The following is a 15,791-nucleotide window of genomic DNA, read 5'->3' as shown; positions in this document are numbered from 1 at the left end:
TTAGAGGACCTCTGTATAAGACAATTTCTCGTGAAGTTGACATTCCTAATAAAAAAGAGATTTACCTTACTTATTTTGAGACAGATTCTTAAATTCATCAATATGTGATTCCAGAAAATATCCATGCCTCTTCCAAGGATTTTTTTTTGGCTTTAAGCCTTCTCATTCCCCGGAATTTCCAGTTTTTCTTCATACTTTCCCTTGAAAATTTAGCTCTTGAGACACCCCCTAGAATTGCCAATGACCATCCTTGGCTATATATGGATATTTCTGGAATCACACAATGTATATTTAATCAAATATATATAATTTAGAATGATGTACCTGCACAAGGACAATGTGGACGATTAAACCAATGGTACAACAAAATATTGTGTATGTTCCATACTTGGCCGAGTGCCCCATACTGTCATGGCGACCATCGCCAGCCAACTCAACTTCTTGGTCTTTCAACATATCTAGTAGTTTCTTCTGGTACTTTCGCCAGAAAGTCACCACAGATGGAATAAGGAGGTGCCTTTGGTGGTAATAGTATGTTGGTTCGTGATAAACTAACAAACCCGTGTGTCGAAACACCAAAAGCACCTTCCTTATTGAAGTGCCAGCACACAACACGGCAAAGCTCAGCAGTAGATTTCCGGCAGGAAACCGACCCAGTAGATCTGGCTGACTTTTCCAGATGACTGTTTCTCCACAGTTGCTACACTCTGATTTTATGGTCAACATGGTCCCCGTTTGTGTAACAGCAATCTTAGGCTTGCGAAAGAAGCACATGTAGCAGAATTCAAACAGCAGAAGTAACTTTGATAGAAAGACTATTTCCTTTGGTTCTTCCCTGATGTCTTTTCCTTCCATGTGTGGCCTAAAAGGCAATAAAAAGAAACATTTCTTAATTACATGAAATAAACTGTAAGAGTGATTGCATGTATGTGTTATTAAAAATAGAATAAATTGTTATTGCAAATATAAAGCCCTTTTTTTTATTCAATTCTCTGGGTTTTTTTTTATAGATACTTTTGGTCAGTTAATGAAGGTGCTAGTTACCTTGGGTTTTCATTTATTTTGCCACTGTCATCTTCATCTTTAACTTTTTGATAGTCACTATCAATTTTTTCAGGGTCCTAGGTAGGGTCATAATCATCATGCCAGGTAGTGCTATTGACATCAGTTGTGTCTTCATGAAAATCTTCGTCCTGTTCAGTTGGTTGATCCATAGACTTTGTCGGGCTGGTATCCTCTGTTTCAACAACTGGTTCGGTTTGGACAGCTTAAATGTTACAAAAAAGTTTATAATATAAATGCGGAATTAGAAAAACGAGAAAATTAGTGTAGTGTGCCTGAAAAAAGGTAATTTCCTGGAAATTAAATTTTGTCAGATTAATCAGTTTCATTTTTGACAGGACACCTATCATCTTACCAGTATTGACCATAAAAAGACGATTGTGCTCTTGAATTCCTTTGAATCTTTGAACCCACTGCTCTTGGTTGGAGGAAAGTTTGTTCTTAAACCGGATCACCTTAGCTTTCAGCTGAGTCAACTTGATTCTGCTTTCATTGCCCTGCATGATTCACATGGAGTTATCTAAAAAAAAAAAAAAATTTACATGACTACAGATCCAAACATGAGATGGAGAGAGGGGTGATAAGTTCAGATACAATACAAATAAAATCTTCTCTTTAGGAAATCACTCTAACTTACTAGTCCATCATCAGCCACCAGTATCACCTCTTTGTCCTGAACTCCCTCGTCAGCCACCTGTGCCAATAACACCTCATCTGCCTGAACCTCATCAGTTCGCTGTATCACCTCTGCCTGAGCTCCATCATCAGCCACCAGCACTAACTCCTCATCCTGAACCCCCTCATCAGTCACCTGTGTCACCTCTGCCTGAGCCTCATCCGCCTCAGTGGTCTGAACGCACCCAACAGCTTGCAACCCTAAGTCATCTTGCAGTTCATCATTCACCTGTATCACCTGATTTTCCTCTAATACAACTGCTTCTGGCTCTATATTTGCATCTTGACTCTGTTCTCTCATAATCTCATTCAATATCTGTCAGGCAAAAGAGTATGAAGAAATCAACAGATGAAAACCTATTACATCAACTGAAATACGAGTGGAAATTTTTTTTTTGTTAAGAGAGTTCATACTCAAGAAGCCTCATCCACATATGCATATCAAAAAAAAAAAAAATTTAAAATAAAAACATTCTGTGCAGATCAATTAGAAGTTTGAGCGATATACTGAGAGACCATTAGGACCATCAGATTAAGAATCTTGAAAAAATATCACTAGTAGTTACATGGCAATGCTGTGTCACTGTGGAACATTTTCGAAAGCGAATTATGAATATTATGAATGATACAGAAGTTTAATTGCTAAGCAAATTAGACATAAGCAGCAGTTCTAAGAAACAATTACCCCATTCACTCAAAGAATGTCCATTGAAATAGAGAAATTATTGCACGTTTAGCAGAAACCCGTGAAAAAGTTGTTTGCTAGCTTGTAATTTTTAACAACTGGATCTTAGGTATTTGCTGGTGTTTTGCTTTCCCTCCTAGACTGAGACTTAATTTTCCGCTTAAAGACTGTAATTCTCAACCTCAAACCACTACATAAAAGAAAAAACAAAAAGCGAAGGAAAACATCAAGACCGCTAAACTTTAGGATTAACACAACGAAAATGTGAGACATGAGAAATTTACATTCGCTACCTCGAAAGTGCTGAAAGTTTGTTGTGCATCAATAAAAAGTATCGGTAAATGAAGATCAGCGTCAATGAAATACAAAGCACTCAAACTTCTATGGGATTTGTTTCAACTGTTGTCAAACGAGTTAAAGAGAGGGTGTCTGTTATTCAAGAAAAATACCATAAAAGTGAAAGTCCTGTACTCGTACTGTGCGCGAAAAAGAAATCCACGAATATAACTCACCCGACAACGAGTTCTTTCGCTAAGGGAAACAGATCCTTTTTTCCAAATACTTGGGACGGATCCCGGCTTTAGTCGTCTCTCTGTCCCTTTTATATGTACCGAACGAGTGAAGAAGTCGTCGGTAAAGTGAAGTTTTTTTTTTTTTATGTTTAAGGTGGACGGCCGGGCCCCGATGAAGGGAGGTGCAATCCCGCCGACCTACATGTCTAATCCCAACCCATTGGCTGGCGTGCAATGCCATAGGGATGGGGACCACCATAAACGAGGGTCACCAGACGCCAAACGCGCTGGGGAATCGAACCCCACCTCACTTAAAAATTACACACTCACTCCCAGAAATTAAACACACCCGCTCATTACTTAACTAAATATTTTCTTTTGTTTTTCTTTTTATGACTTAACTAATTACTTTAAAAGTGGGAACTTTTTGTCGCAATAAGCCAGAGCAGCCTCGATGTCTTTATCTCTCAACCCGAAAAATCGGAGATCTGAAGTCCACTGGCCGTGGGTTTTACGCTGACTGGGCGGTTTACGATAGTCAACCACAATCTCCCACACGATTGCACGGTGGTCTGCGGAACAGCGAGCCATTTCAGGAACTTCAAGGAGAACCTTAGGGCCACCATTGCAAATATCATTCTTGGGTGGAACCGCTGGCGAGGAGTGTTGGGCCTTCTTAATGGCTCCTTTTGAGACCGGAGATGTCTGAGGAGCAGAACGTTTACGGGAAACGTTGTCGGTCGGTACTTGATCAACCGGTGTGGCAGACGGGAAAAGATCGTCGCTGGCATCAGAGGAGTAGTCACACTCTTCAGCCTCTTCTACAACACTGTCCTAAGCAACGGGAGCGGATGCATCAGCTGCCGTAACACTGCCTTGGGCTACAGGCGCACTGTCTTCACTAGGCAAGGGTACATCCATCTCTACACAGGGCTCAACACTCCCTCCGACCTCAGGAGCATCCGCCACAGGCAGAGCACTGGCAACCATCTTACAGTCCCTAGCCAAATGCCCCTCTCCATGACACCGGAAACATTTGCCCCTAAGGGGACACTCGGTGGACTTATGGCCAACCTTTCGACAGGTCACACACTGAAGGGGCTGCCCCCTATACCAGACCTTGCAGCGAACACCGCGGTAAAGTGAAGGGAGCAAATGCCAAATGTCCCATTGGGCTTAAAATGCTTTCTATGCTAGCTGGCGAATCTTTTCCACATGGCACGCTCGGTTCCTGTACCAGGACAGGTATGAACAGATATTCCTAACTGTTTGTCGGCCACCCTGTCGCAATCTTGCACGACACAACGCCTTGGAGGCATTCTGCTCGCAAATTATGCTTTGCAATTACCTCTCACTTCTCAGAAATGGCATACAAAATTAGCCACGTTGGTTTGTCGAGCTGCGCATATCACGTCACTTCCGAAAGGCTCCAACTAGTGCCACCTCTTTTAGCCAGACTCGGCCATTTTTGAATTGAGTAATGGCGGGCGACCAAAACCGAAAAACAAGGTTGAAATAATCATACTTCCCATGCGAATTTTGCGATTAAACTTGGCATGGTAAGTGTTTCTTACTTCTAGTTTCCAGAAGTGGAAAGAAAAGGCAATGCAAAATTTTGATCATAGTGGCATTTTAAGATTTTGCTTCCAAGGAGAACGATCCAAGATTCAGTTTCTCGAAAATCAATCGATTTCCTACCGTTTCACAATTTCGAATAGTCTACCTTTTTGAAGGACCAAAACATGAAGTAGATTGATTTACACTAATAAGACCAAACCATGCAGAGAATTTTGCTTCGTGTTTTGTCCAGAATTAAAATGATGACGAAACGACACCATCAGCCACACTTATCGGTGTTGAGAGTCTGTATGATTTTTTACTGTCAATAGGATAAATAAACAATTTTTAATAGAAAGAAAAATCGAGTTTCCAGATGGGAAACTCAATAGGATAAATGGCGTACCTGTAGTTTACAACTTTTCTTTAAATCAAGAGAAACGTTCATTTCAACACAGTTTGCATTATGCCAAAAGTACTCATGAACAGTTAAGTTTTTTCCCTTTGATTCAACTCTCGTAAAACGACAACACATCATTACTGGACTTCGCGTCTGCCAAGAAAGATGTATAAATTTTCTCTTTTACTGGTTCGTAAAGCGGTTTAAAAACCATTCTTTATCTATACTATCATCCTCTAAATTCTCTGTCTATCAAAAGAATAAAGCTCAAATATGATACTTTACGATACTTTGATATCTCTGTGTCTTTTGGGTTAAACAAAATATGAAATTTGCATGGGATACAATATAGGCTTTTAAGAAATTAAGCTTTGTTCAATGGTTCAGGGCTCTTGGCTCAACCTTTTTGGCTTGGAGTCAGAGATGAATTTTACAGATCATCGAATTATAATTTTTTCCGCGAATACCAGAATTATCACGGCAGTTACGAAACGTAAGTTCTCTTTTTTGCCGTTTTAATGTAAATCCTGATTAGCACTTTCTTAGTAAACAAACTAAAGAGAGGCTTTCCCGCTCGCAACATGCGATGTTTTGTGCAAAGCTAACGTTATTCTAAAGCTAATTTTTGTACGTACTCTCATCAATTTATCAAACTTATCAATAAGATCTTCATTACTAACATGATTGTTATCATATTTTCTTGTGCTTGATTGACCAATCATTGAACCAATTTACTGACTGACTAACTGTGCGTCGGCGCCAACAAACTGAGAGATCAGCTAGCCGACGGAAAGAGCGATTCCGACTGACTGGCTCACTAACTGTACTTAATCAAACTAACATCGTTACGGTGGCCAATTTACCATTTCAACTTTGTTGATATATCCAAACTAAACATCGACAACTGTCAAAAACTCAACAATTTAACAATCTGCAAAATTTGAATAGGGTTTGAAAGAATCCAAGTAGGATAGGATGGTCTTGTACCAGAATGAGTAGAGATCTTGAAAAACGAACCGCAGAAAGGACTTTAAGTTGAGGCAGAGAAATAATTCACTGATGAAAACAGTCCAAGTATCCCGGGTTATTTCTAAGCAACTTACCAGAGTGTTTACAGTGCCAGGCCTTTTGGCTCGAATGAGTTTAATGGTCTGAAACGCTGTTCGATCTTGACTCGTTCGATAAGCTCGTAGCTGCACAGCCACTACGACCTACACCATCACTGAAAAAAAACAATAGATGACGCCAAGAGCCAAAAAAAAAAAATAATGATAAGAGCTCCTAAAAGGTTCAGGTCAGTTGTGAAGGTAAAGTGCTGTGGTTCACCTGAGAGGGAATGTTACCCAATTAAAAGGTCTAGTCGCTTCATATTATGAAAACTGGGATAGGCACTGAGAGCCGGTATGGACCACTAACCTAAAGACACATTCTAAACTAAATTGAAATGCCATTTCAGACAGAAAGTTTACGGTCAAAGAGCTGAAAGTCGTGTATTGATTTCGCACCTGACTCAGTTAAGACGCAGAGCTATTCACGCCAACTAACCATGAAAACGTAAAAAAATCACAAGAAGCACAAGCTAACGCAACGCAAATACATGCAAATAATAATAGAAAGAGAAAGAGAACAATCGAGTTACGAGTCGTCTTGCTTTTTATTTTCTATTTTTTCTTTGACTAGCTGAAAGAATTAGCTATGTAAAGCAAACCGGCAATGAACTCCGCAGTAATGACAAGAAAACCTTTTTCTCTGTTTATTATTGCATTCTAACTTTATTTTACGAGTCACAAAAAATTGTAAGGAAAAATTCGCCATGGGGTTGAATCTCTTAACTTTCTAACGTTTTTACTTCATCAAGGAGGGGTTTATTTATGGAATTGTATCGAAATGAAGCTTTGTTTCCTGTATAGCCTATTTAATGCTACTGATATTTCTATTTTTGTTTACACCTTCCAGAGGCTAAATAAACCATTCAGTTGGAACATAACTCACAAAATCCATGTATCTTCCTTCGAGGCATCGTGTAGTTAGAAAAGATGCTGACATGGACTGTGGCAAGACAAAGTAATCATTTTTCAAGGGTTTAATGCTTAATAAGTGCAGCTAGTTCAGGAAAATCGTCCCTTTTTACAGCAACACGGCTAAATGTGACTTACAGTCATTTCAAAATGTATTATTGAGTATTTTACGTAATTTCACTCATATTAAGCAATTATTGGTGCAAATCGTAATTCAGCTGTCATACGTTACTTCTACAATTTGTATGCTTCCCTGCCCCGTTAAAATGTGGGCGAAAATTATCAGAGACAGAAAAACGGGTAACTACAGTCAGTCTCTTACAAAAAGTCTTTTACGAAAAGTTCTGATGTTGGTAAAAGCAAGTCTTCAAGAACAAACCGTCTGTAGCGTTTAGGAGTATGCATCAAATGGGAAGTGTAATTTCGGATCTATCAAGCGTAAAGCGGAAGCTAAAATATTCAGTTGTGGAAATTCTCGTAAATTCCGTGGCCTTCCTTCCCTGACTTTCCTCTCCCAAATCCCATATTGCAATAATCAGGAGTCACGTTGGTGTCTTGCATTGACTGGTACTCAAGAGGTTCACGTGACTTCCCTTCCGAGGGCCTGCGTTGGAGTTCCATATAAACAACAGGCTCTGACACTTGATGACCACCAGATCGGACAGGGATTTCACTGTATACCGTGGTTGTTGGTTTTTGAGGTTCAGTCCGTCTTAACCGCCATATAAGTGCACCAATCACAATGAACAAAACGAAAACAACGCAAGAAAGGGCGATGACACTAACACGAAGGACTTGGAATTCACCTGTTAGATAATAAGGAGAGATTTAGCCTGGATATGCAAATCTCTGTCTGCATTTGAATTGGAGAAGAAAATGAAGGAAGCAAATGTATATCATGAGATTCTTTCCAAAATCCTGCCTGGTAATTGATTTATTGGTGCTGCTGAATCAGCAATTTACTGAAAGTTTCTAGAAAGACTGTTTCCTTCCAATAGCCATTCTCATCTCCAGTATCAGCTTATTCTCTTATAGAACACGATACACAGACTAAGAAGTTTTGGTCAATTACTCCAGAAAGCTTATTCCCTTCCCACTCTCGCGGTGTCCCCACAATACTCACTGGGATTTCCTTTCATGGTTTCTTTAGTATTTTTAAGTGACTCTGCAGATTGAAACAAAAATGACAGATTGGCATCAAACTCCTTCGAAGAGCAAACTAGAACACAAAACCTGCTCTTAACCCGGACTTTAGCCCTTTTCATCATAGAGCTGGAAGTATCAAGGCGCTTTGTCAATGTGATCAGTGTAAGTGTAAGCATCCGAGGGAAAATAAAATAACAGAAACTCTACCAAAAAGGATGTTATTCCAATAATTATAACAAGAATTACAAGGTGAACAAATGCAAATACAGACTAGAACTCTCTAACAGACACAACAACGTAGGTGGTAGGTTAGTTTGCTTTCAATAATCTCCAGTGGCCGGGGTTTTAAACCCAACTGATGGGGCCGAAGTGGAGAAAAAAGGCGACTTTGGCATGCACGAAACTTTGAAACGACTGCATCGTTCAACAAGGAACTGCCATCTGAAGGTGTAGTCTGATCGTCCGGGTGAGTGTAGTCCTGAGAAGGACTGTTGTCAGTGGCAGTGACTGACGTTTCGACAACCTGTGCGGAAGTCATCATCAGAGTCAAGTGAATGATTGTTGTCAGTAGAATGTTCTTATTCCAGTTCGTGTGAAATGATCGGTTGGTTTTGCCGTGATGTTATTGGCTGTAAGACTCAAGTGACGTAAGTCGGTCGTGATTGGTCTGTTTCGGTCTGTCGGTAAAGCTAGGTTGTTCTTTTTCGGTCGTTTGTGATGTTTATGTCGTGAATGAGTCGTTTGTATGGGGCGGGTAGTTGTTGACATCTGTTTAGGGGAGTCTGTTCTAAGTTAGTAAACCAGCTTTCCAGAGTCAGTCGTTGAAAATAGTCATTGCTGTAGGTTAGGCATTGCGCAGAGTCCCAGTCAATGTTGTGGTTGGTAAGTCGATGGTGTTCAGAAATGTGATTGCTGACATCACCTTTCCTCGTCGCCCGTCTGTGTTCAGTCAGTCTTGGTGTGAGGTTTCTGCCAGTCTCACCGATGTAGGAGGCTTGGCAGTCGGAACAATTGATCTTATAAATCGTTCCCTGTCTGTTCCTCGGTTCGTCTTTGTCTTTAACGTTGGCTAGTAACTGACGTAGTGTGGTGATGGGTTTGTGGGCGACGCGGATATTGAAGGGTAGTAAGATGCGCGAGATGTTTTCAGACATGCCTTTTATGTACGGTATGGTTGCTGTAGTCGTAGGGGTTGCGGTGTCGTTTGTTTCGGTAGTGGTACAGACCAATCACGACCGACTTACGTCACTTGAGTCTTACAGCCAATAACATCACGGCAAAACCAACCGATCATTTCACACGAACTGGAATAAGAACATTCTACTGACACCAATCATTCACTTGACTCTGATGATGACTTCCGCACAGGTTGTCGAAACGTCAGTCACTGCCACCGACAACATTCCTTCTCAGGACTACACTCACCCGGACGATCAGACTACACCTTCACATGTTACCCCCGGGTTCAAACCATTTACTGAACTGCCATCTCTTTCGCTCCGACGAAGGGCTAACGCTCGAAACGTCAGCTTTTGTAATCATTACGGTGGCCAATTTACCATTTCAACTTTGTTGATATATCCAAATTTTTGCCATCTCTTATGTTTCATTCTGTTCCATCTCATTTGCCCGAACTGAAGAGGGTACACCAACCGTAAGCACTGACTTTGCCTATAGGAAGTTTGTCTTAGTAGTCACAAAGCTTTCATGATAGTTTAACAGCCCACAAAACTGAAAAGAATTTACACTCAAGTCTCAGCTGAGTTCTATATTGCATACCTGGTGTGACGGCGGATATCAAGGCGACTTTACTGGCACTTCCTTCCAAAATTTGCTAGGGAGTGAACCACATATCGTCAAAAAGTGAAAAACACATCTACCAATTCATCGATGTAATGAAAAGGGATTTAGTCCTAATAGCAAGTATGAGCGTACGTAAAAACAAGATTTGTTCCAAATATCATTCTTCATCAATTGCATATTACGTTTAGCTTATCGACTCTAAACTGAAAGGGGAATTACACAATACCAAAATTTACTTACACCGTTGTGACGAGTTATGGCTCTTTGATAGGCAATGTAGTTTTCTCCACGCCTCAGCTCTTTGTTTGTAAAGGTTCCATACGATTTCCCGTCACCAACAGTAAATTTCCTAGATTTGTCATGCACAGACCCATTTTCGATTTCCGCAGCGATGTAAAAAGGATAAAAGTTCAACTCATTGTCTTTTAAATCTTTCAGCTTCACATCAAAATCCCTGGGAAGCTCTTGAACACAATCAGTGACTTTAAGAATGATTATTTGATAAGCACTGAAATATTGAAAATGGAGAAAAAATTCTGATCAATATTACGGTCATCGTCGTATCAAAACGTGGTGGCTGTTAAGTGACTGGAGTACATAAGAACTTTTCCGGAAGAGCTTTTAAGACAATGAGTGTTTGTGTACAATATAGCAGCCAATTGTGTGGTTTGATCGCCTTCATGCGAGTTATCCTGAACAGAAACGTTGCTAGCAGAGACCGACGTTTTGTTAACGTGAGTGGAAGGCAACTCAATACAGTCAACTGGGGGGAGGGGGGGAGGGGGAGTTACCCAGTTTGGCGTTGCAACTTAAGTTGGAAAGACCTTAGGCGTTGTATCTTTCTCAGATAATGGACTATGTATGCAAAATTGACATCATTACATGTACAGCGGCCGTAAGAATTGTGGCTTTCTCAGGTGAGAGTATCATCAACAGTTTATGCTTTTGGTTAATCTGTTACACACATTAGAAAACCATCACCTTATTGGACCATTCCTTTGTTCAGCAGGCCACAGATCAATTTCAGCCGTTATATCAGAGACTTCTACTTTAGTCATTTTCAATGCAACTGGTGCCACTGGAGCTAAGAAGATTACACAATTAGCATAATTTTCCAGAGAGAAACTAGTTTTCCTTTGAAAGAGAAAGCTATGTCTATTACGCTCCAAAAAAATATGACAAATGCGTTTGCATGACCGTTTATATCACGAAATAAACCAACCTGAATGATAAATGTGTTATTTTTATCTTAAATTGAATTTTACAAGAGAGCTAATTGAATACGTTGCTTGTTTCTCGAAAGTAAGTGATTATTTCACAAGAGCAAATTTTCGATGTGCCCTCTTCACAAGAGTGTGAACAGTGGAGAGAACCACTTCACCAACAAGATTTGATCTGTTAAATCTTAATTCTAAGATCCTATAAAACCATTTCAACCTTTGAAAGAATTAGAATTTGAGTTTCTATCGTAAATTATCAATATTTTATTCCTTTGAGCCAATAACACTTGACTTTCTTTCCAAAACAGTTGAGTAGTCTTTGGACATAAAACTGATACTGGTAATCTTACCTACATTCGCCCTGCAAACATCACATGGCTTTTGATGTTTCCCGAGTAACTTATTCGTATTAATGCCATTATTCGCACTTAACAATCTCCCATATGATTCATGTATTCTCCAAACGTTGCATAATAAATCATTTTCACAGCTATCTCTTGTTTACTAGCCTGTTCGTCCTTACCCTCCAGTCTTGTTTCTTCATCTATATATGTAGTGGGTCCCTTAGTTCCACATTTAGAGATTGCATAAACCTGAAACCTGTATTTAGTTCCTGGCACTAGATTCTCCACAGTATATAATGTTGCCACTTTTACATCTACGATGCCTTCGTCTGTAAAACTTTTATTGTAAGACTTAGTCCCAGTGTACTCCACCTTAGCAATCAAACAAAACTAGTTTGAAAATCTTTAAAAAACACGTAACTTGACAAGTATTATTTCCACAAATTATGCACGAAATTAAAAAGACCACCTTGCAACAAGAGAAAAACAAAATAGTACAAAAAATTGAAAAGTTTTCATTAAAGCCGAGATATCTTCATGTGTGCACATTAAAGAAAATATTAAACTTAAGTTTTTCTTGTTTGCACGGTTTATATTATCCTTGTTTCGTGTTTTATCTAGATTTGTTTATATGCTTTCGTTTTTTAAGCCTTTTTTGTAATAAAATGCAATTTAACTTACTCTGTATTTGACTGATTCCCCCATATCAAGCTGAGGTCCTTTCCATACTAGTGTTATCTCTGTGGTGTCATGGTTTCTAGCTCTTACCTTATTGGGTGCTTCTAGCCCTTTGACAATAAAGCAAACGAGACAATGATGTTTGTCAGGATGAATACAAGATGAAAACCATTCTTAACACGAATGTCTCTCTGGGAAGTATCACATCTATCCTCTAAGGTAAAAAAAATGTGCTGATTACTTGATCCTATTTCCTTTCAATTTTTTTACCGTTTCTTCTTCTAGTATTAAATGTCAGCAACAGAAGTTGATCGCAAAAGTTTGTTGGAAATTGGTTGCTAAGGTAACAAGTTATCACTAGGTAAGTAAAATAAAGTACAGTAACGTTACAAAGAAATAGCTAGTCTATAAATTATTGTCTGGAGAAACACTTGCCAAGCTTATGTGTTACTCGTTGCAATGTTTTTTGAAAAGTTTAATGGTTTACTTAAATAAAAAATGGCTACCAAGATGGCCTTCGCCCTAGGTGATGTCATACGACTAGCGACTAAATAACGCGTAGCTAATACCCTACTGCATCTTAAAAAGCTCCTCACAAGTTATCCAAATGGATTTGACGCTACAAGGAAAGGGAGTGGATTCCATCAGCTCATTGATGTGACCAGGTATGCCAGTTGGGGTATGGCAGTGTGCGAGCTGTCTACGGACGAGATATTTTGTTCTCTTTCTAACATCCATGTTATAAATATTGAATACTCATACTCACTCGGATTTACTAACCAAAAGAAGCTTAAACCAAATCTTAAAGCGATTCTAAAATATCTTGCTTTTTTTACTTTTGCTGATTGTTTTGAATCATCACTGTATTGGAGTTTATTGGAGTTTAGAATTTTGCTTCTACCCAGTCTACAGCAAACTTTCGCACGATCGTATTTGTTTGAAAAATGAGACTCACTCAATGTTTCCAGTGTTAATGATCGACTATACGGTCCAGGACCAGCTGCAGTATATGCTCGAACAGACACACCGTAACAAGGCTGAATATCATACAGGATGATGAATGCTCTTGTTGAGTTGATAGTTTTGCTGTTGCCTGGAGTCCTCCTTTTTTGTTTTCTAAAAGCCACCAATGATGCCTTGATCTCATATGAGATAACTTTGCTGTAACTTGTTTTTCTCGTCAGAGGTGACCATGAAACATTGAAGGTTGTTTGATTCAGTCTACTAAAAGATACGTCATTTGGTGCTACACTAGGTTCTGAAAATGGAAACGAAAACAGGGTAATTCAAGTCAGTCGTTAGTCATCGAACAAAAAATTGGAGATTTTTTCAAAACCATATTTGATCAAAAGCTCATTAGCAAATTTTATCTGAATTGCATTTCAGTAACTCTTCCCTCCGTCCCACTTCCCTATATGTTTATTTTTTAGGTAAGTACATTCACTCGTGTTTAAAAAAAATCATGTCCCCACCAGTCCTTCAATACCATATTGTCAAGCACTTGCAGTTGATAAGGATGGTCCTTACTGTAGCTGTACTGCAGCTGTTTTCTACTTCTCTACCTAGGTATCACGTGCCCTCTATGTACTTATTAAATAACATTAACGTTTATGGTGAATCTAATAGATTAAAATGTTTTCTGACTCACTCGTACCATAATCATTAGTCAGAACAGACACAGTGGCATTTGGTCCTGGTTTAATAGTCACAGCTCTGACGTGGAACTGATAGCTGACCCCACCTAACACATCCACTGTATAACTTAACATATTTTCTCCTAGGGTTTCGGTGTGAATGTTATGAGTATCTTCATTGTGACTATAGAACACAGTGTAACTTCTGATAATTCCATTTTCTTCTGCTGGTTTACGCCAAGTAAGCTTTATCTTTGGACCAGCCGGTTTATCGGGCATTATCTCAGATTGTAAAAGGTTTGAAGGAATGCTTGGTGCTAAAGAAGTAAATAAATGGAAGATGAGGGTTATTTAAACCACACTCATAAAATTGATCTTTAGCAGAGAAAATATAAAAAGGAGATGAACTGATACACTTTTACATGTTCACTTACACTGCAGAAGCCATCTGAACACTTGTGATGCATTCATCTGTGATACACATGCTTTCCAGTTCACTACAGACGTAACCCGATCAGATCATACAGAGCATTAAATTGAAAGTATATGTTATGCAATCTGCAGGTAAAGGGTGTATGTTCCAATCTCATTCAAATCAGCTAGATAGCTTTGAGGAAATGTTGTCTCTAACAACATACACTGACCAGTTTTAGCCTCTTACCATCTTCCATTGTCTGCTCAACCTTAACAGAACTTATTGGTCCCTCATCAAGAGGACCAACAGCCAACACTTGGAACTCATATTTGGTATATTTATCAAGATTAGTGACATCTTTAGCTGATGTTGCTCCTCCTCTAATAGACACCATCTGAGAATTGTCCACTGACCCTTTCTGTCTGTAATACAACTTATATCCTGTTATTGTTCCATGTCTGGCATACTCTCGCAGTGATGTCCATGATGCTCTTATACTGGTAGATGAGATCGCAGTCACTGTGAAGTTACCTGGTACTTGTGATGGACCTGAATTGTTCAATAAAAGTGATGAAACGGTTTTTAGTTTCACATAGGCCAAGTTCAAAAACCCCTATGAAATAGTTGATATATAAGGAGGAAGTGTTGCTTTTTGTACTCGATTTCATGTTAGACATCAAGTAAACCTCAGAGACAAGATGAACCCCTTATGAGTGTTAAGGTGTGCTTTTAAAAGCGACAAACTAGCCATCTGATTTGCCTAAGGAGTAACTTATAAATATGCTGCACGTGAATGAATAGTGATTTTCTCAGGAAAACAGGGGTTCCAGGAGCAAATAAGGTTGTTCCACAACTACATGCAGGGTTTGTTATGTTAGAAAACCTGTTCCTTTGTTTATACTTTATAATAGTAATTGTCAAAAGGTGTAAAGATAAAATTTCTACTAGATTGTATAGAGAGAACACACGTGTATGTTGCTTTAAATCAAATTCAGAAGTATATTTAATTCAAAGTTATGGTTCTAGAAAAAGTATTTGCCTAACGTATGAGAATGATATCAAAACTTTTAGAAGGTGTATCACTACATCATTGGTGAAATAATTCCCCCAGGCATAAACATTTTTGCTGTAGGTCTAACAAGCATATATAATTACATTCTTCACTGATTTTTTAATTCATTTCCAATTTTTTTTTAGGTCCTGATATTCTCTTCCAATTCTTCCCAACACTGCTTGGAGCATTTTAATTACATCATACGGAGAAAATGAATCAGTACCTGCAGATAGGAGTATTCCATAAACCTCCACTCTCAATGCCTTATAATTATGATACGCTGTTGGCACGAAGCGGATGAACCTTGCCAATGCATACTCCCTCAGATCATTTTTTACTATGTCATTTCTTCCTGAGTTACCATTAAAGACCTAAAAATACAAAGGTCATACAAAAATAACGCAAGTCAGCATAAATGAAAATGAACATTTATTAGGTTTTTGCCTCAATTAGTTGTGAGGCAAATGTTCTCAAGACCACATAAGCATCCATAAATGGTGCGAATTTAAATTCAATTTCAAATATACACGTGCACTGTACGTACATGTGCAGCACTGCTCAAAAGTATGGTGACAGTCTCGATTCTCG

At 39.0% G+C, this 15,791-nt stretch overlaps 2 protein-coding genes across 6 annotated transcripts in view; both read right to left on the bottom strand.

Annotated features, from left to right (window-relative positions):
• Positions 1-200: 200 nt before the first annotated feature.
• LOC111324917 (uncharacterized) lies at positions 201-2,137 on the bottom strand. Of its 3 annotated transcripts, none has more exons than XM_088737485.1 (3): positions 1,418-1,538; positions 1,045-1,267; positions 201-862 (listed from the first exon to the last, which is right to left on the bottom strand). In XM_088737485.1, the coding sequence occupies exon 3, from the start codon at positions 853-855 to the stop codon at positions 292-294; it is 564 nt and encodes a 187-aa protein (XP_088593611.1). In that variant the 5' UTR covers positions 856-862; positions 1,045-1,267; positions 1,418-1,538; the 3' UTR covers positions 201-291. The 3 variants fall into 3 exon arrangements, with proteins under 3 accessions (XP_088593611.1, XP_088593612.1, XP_088593613.1); XM_088737486.1 differs by lacking the exon at positions 201-862 and adding an exon at positions 1,700-2,137 and having other exon boundaries at positions 1,053-1,267; positions 1,418-1,582; XM_088737487.1 differs by lacking the exon at positions 201-862 and adding an exon at positions 1,727-2,137 and having other exon boundaries at positions 1,053-1,267; positions 1,418-1,582.
• A 4,389-nt stretch (positions 2,138-6,526) lies between these two features.
• Positions 6,527-15,791, bottom strand: part of LOC111335295 (protein sidekick-2) — a 67,444-nt gene continuing 58,179 nt past the window's right edge. For 2 of the 3 annotated variants that reach the window (XM_088737419.1, XM_088737417.1), the window contains 11 exons: positions 15,427-15,574; positions 14,396-14,698; positions 13,755-14,051; positions 13,056-13,358; positions 12,104-12,210; positions 11,602-11,794; positions 10,840-10,942; positions 10,099-10,366; positions 9,835-9,889; positions 8,033-8,074; positions 6,527-7,715 (listed from right to left, as the gene is read on the bottom strand). In XM_088737419.1, coding sequence (XP_088593545.1) covers positions 7,369-7,715; positions 8,033-8,074; positions 9,835-9,889; positions 10,099-10,366; positions 10,840-10,942; positions 11,602-11,794; positions 12,104-12,210; positions 13,056-13,358; positions 13,755-14,051; positions 14,396-14,698; positions 15,427-15,574 — 2,166 coding nt within the window. In that variant the 3' untranslated portion in view covers positions 6,527-7,368. The remainder of the gene's footprint in view (positions 7,716-8,032; positions 8,075-9,834; positions 9,890-10,098; positions 10,367-10,839; positions 10,943-11,601; positions 11,795-12,103; positions 12,211-13,055; positions 13,359-13,754; positions 14,052-14,395; positions 14,699-15,426; positions 15,575-15,791) is intronic. The other variant, XM_088737418.1, reaches the window with a different exon arrangement.

This window comes from Stylophora pistillata, chromosome 11 (genome assembly GCF_964205215.1).
Source record: "Stylophora pistillata chromosome 11, jaStyPist1.2, whole genome shotgun sequence".
In the NCBI taxonomy this organism is placed as follows: domain Eukaryota; kingdom Metazoa; phylum Cnidaria; class Anthozoa; order Scleractinia; family Pocilloporidae; genus Stylophora; species Stylophora pistillata.
The sequence above is the reverse complement of the archived record's forward strand: the minus strand, read 5'-3'. Positions and strand labels throughout refer to the sequence as shown.

Excerpts from the sequence above, each read along its gene's own strand:
- LOC111324917 (XM_088737485.1), bottom strand. The coding sequence starts at position 855 with ATGGAAGGAAAAGACATCAGGGAAGAACCAAAGGAAATAGTCTTTCTA.